Source organism: Amphimedon queenslandica, unplaced genomic scaffold, assembly GCF_000090795.2.
Source record: "Amphimedon queenslandica unplaced genomic scaffold, v1.1 AMPQUscaffold_12690, whole genome shotgun sequence".
Classification (NCBI taxonomy): Eukaryota; Metazoa; Porifera; class Demospongiae; order Haplosclerida; family Niphatidae; genus Amphimedon; species Amphimedon queenslandica.
The window spans coordinates 1-2,014 of NW_003547074.1; the positions used below are offsets into that span (position 1 = coordinate 1).

At 30.5% G+C, this 2,014-nt stretch overlaps 1 protein-coding gene across 1 annotated transcript in view; it reads left to right on the forward strand.

Annotated features, from left to right (window-relative positions):
* Nucleotides 1–455: 455 nt before the first annotated feature.
* Nucleotides 456–2,014, forward strand: part of LOC109587083 (Fanconi anemia group A protein homolog) — a 1,577-nt gene continuing 18 nt past the window's right edge. Inside the window, exons 1-8 of the mRNA XM_020003305.1 lie at nucleotides 456–530; nucleotides 595–747; nucleotides 893–942; nucleotides 1,077–1,159; nucleotides 1,220–1,306; nucleotides 1,374–1,525; nucleotides 1,584–1,675; nucleotides 1,724–1,854. Coding sequence (XP_019858864.1) covers nucleotides 601–747; nucleotides 893–942; nucleotides 1,077–1,159; nucleotides 1,220–1,306; nucleotides 1,374–1,525; nucleotides 1,584–1,675; nucleotides 1,724–1,854 — 742 coding nt within the window. The 5' untranslated portion in view covers nucleotides 456–530; nucleotides 595–600. The remainder of the gene's footprint in view (nucleotides 531–594; nucleotides 748–892; nucleotides 943–1,076; nucleotides 1,160–1,219; nucleotides 1,307–1,373; nucleotides 1,526–1,583; nucleotides 1,676–1,723; nucleotides 1,855–2,014) is intronic.

Consider the following 2,014-nt stretch of genomic DNA (forward strand, 5'->3'; position numbering starts at 1 on the left):
TTTTGGGTTTTTATACTTTTATCTGATGCATATACATGTATTTATGCTGTATAGAAAGTTTGAGGTGATTCCGATTAAATTTAATTTTTTGTGAATTTTTAAAGTTGCTCCAAAATTGGATCAAAGTCCCTGTACTATTATAGTACAGGGATGTTGGACAAATCTCATCAAAATTGTGAAGGAGAGAATTTTGGGTTTTTATAATTTTATCTGATACATATTACATGTACTTATGCTGTATAGAAAGTTTGAGGTGATTTTGATCAAATTTGAATTTTTTATGAATTTTTGAAGTTGCTTCGAAATTGGGTCAAAGTCACTGTACTATAGTACAGGTTCTTGGGCCAAATTTTGCCAAAATTAAAAAGTGGAGAATTCTGGGTTTTATAATTTTATTTGATGCATATACATGTACTTATGTTGCATAGAAAATTGATGAAGTTATTTTAATAGTTATTGAATGTTTATAGGTTGATTATGATTACATTGATACTAATAGCACTGAAGATAATGTTGAAATCAATCACGAGGTAACTATACACTTTACATATAATCTTTAAACTCCATTCTCTGCCTCTTTCTCTCTCCCTTTAGTTCTCAATGGCTGAAGTTGAATTAAATGACATAATATCTTCATTTGAGGCTAACAATTGTCAGACTATTCCTAATAAACTGTTAGAGTATCAAATGTTCAATCAGCCTTACTATACTGGAAGGATACTGAGATTATTATTAGCTCCTAGACAAGTAAGAAAAGAAGAGAGATTTTACTGTTAATTTTGCTATATCACATGTATATATTATTATTGATATGTTATTGTTAATTGTTATTGTTGATATATTACTGTTAATGTTTTTGAATATTTTAATGATTATTTTTATTTTTGGACAGGTTCCTTCACCTCCTGATACAAGGGAAAGACTCATTGAAGCACTTAAGAAGTACTAAACAACATACATGTACATGTAGACGTACATGTACATGTACAATACATAGTGTACATTAATAAATGTACATACAGGTACATGTACATGTATAATTAATGTTATGTTGTTATTTTGTTGTTGTTTTTTAGGAGAGATAAAAGCCACCAGTCTATGTTTGCTAAATATGAAAGAGAATGTAAAAAGTTAAACAACTCAACTAGTAATGGCAAAGGTACATGTACATGTATAAATTATTATTATTTATTTATTTATTTATTTATTATTCTATTAGGATCTAGCTCCAGTAAGATGTTGCTGATGTATTCTCCATTAGAAGAGAAGCTGGAGAGACTGAAGAGACACTATGAGGACAATGAAGGTAAGGGATAGAGAGAAGAGGATGAGCTATGGATGATGGATTATTATAATTATTGTATTTTTTCTAGATCAATTAGGTCCAATTTTGTCTCAAGTATCCACTGCGATTAATCAAGTAGTCAATGACATTAAGAAATCAATCATTAATAATAATGATAAATCATCGAAGAAACACAATGGAGACATATGCAGTCCAGGACTGAAGGAATGGGAAATACAGGTATGAAGTATGGGAGTATGGGAATGAAAATTTTAGGTGACTATTGAATTTTTTTCAGGTGGTTGAGTTACTATTGAAGTACATTACTGAAATTATTGTTAAAATATCATTACCACTCCATGAAAGTGAAGCTGACATTACTGATAAGCAGTGAGTAGTGACCAATTGATCATGTGATCATCATGTGAGTGACATTAGGTTTGTGCTGGTTGATTTATTTGTGAAGATGTTATCAAGCCACACTGAGCTACACTGGCCACTAGTAATGATGGTTTATGAACTATTACATGATAAAGTAATGGCAATTATGATATTAGTAATACTGTATAGTGGGAAATTTTGGAGGGACTAAAATTTGGCGAATTGCTAAATTTGGGTGATTGACAAATTTTAATTTGGCAAATTTGTGGCCATGTGCCATTGAGCATGCGTATAATGGCTCAAAATGGCGGATTTTATTTTGGCAAATTGCTATCTAAACACCAAATT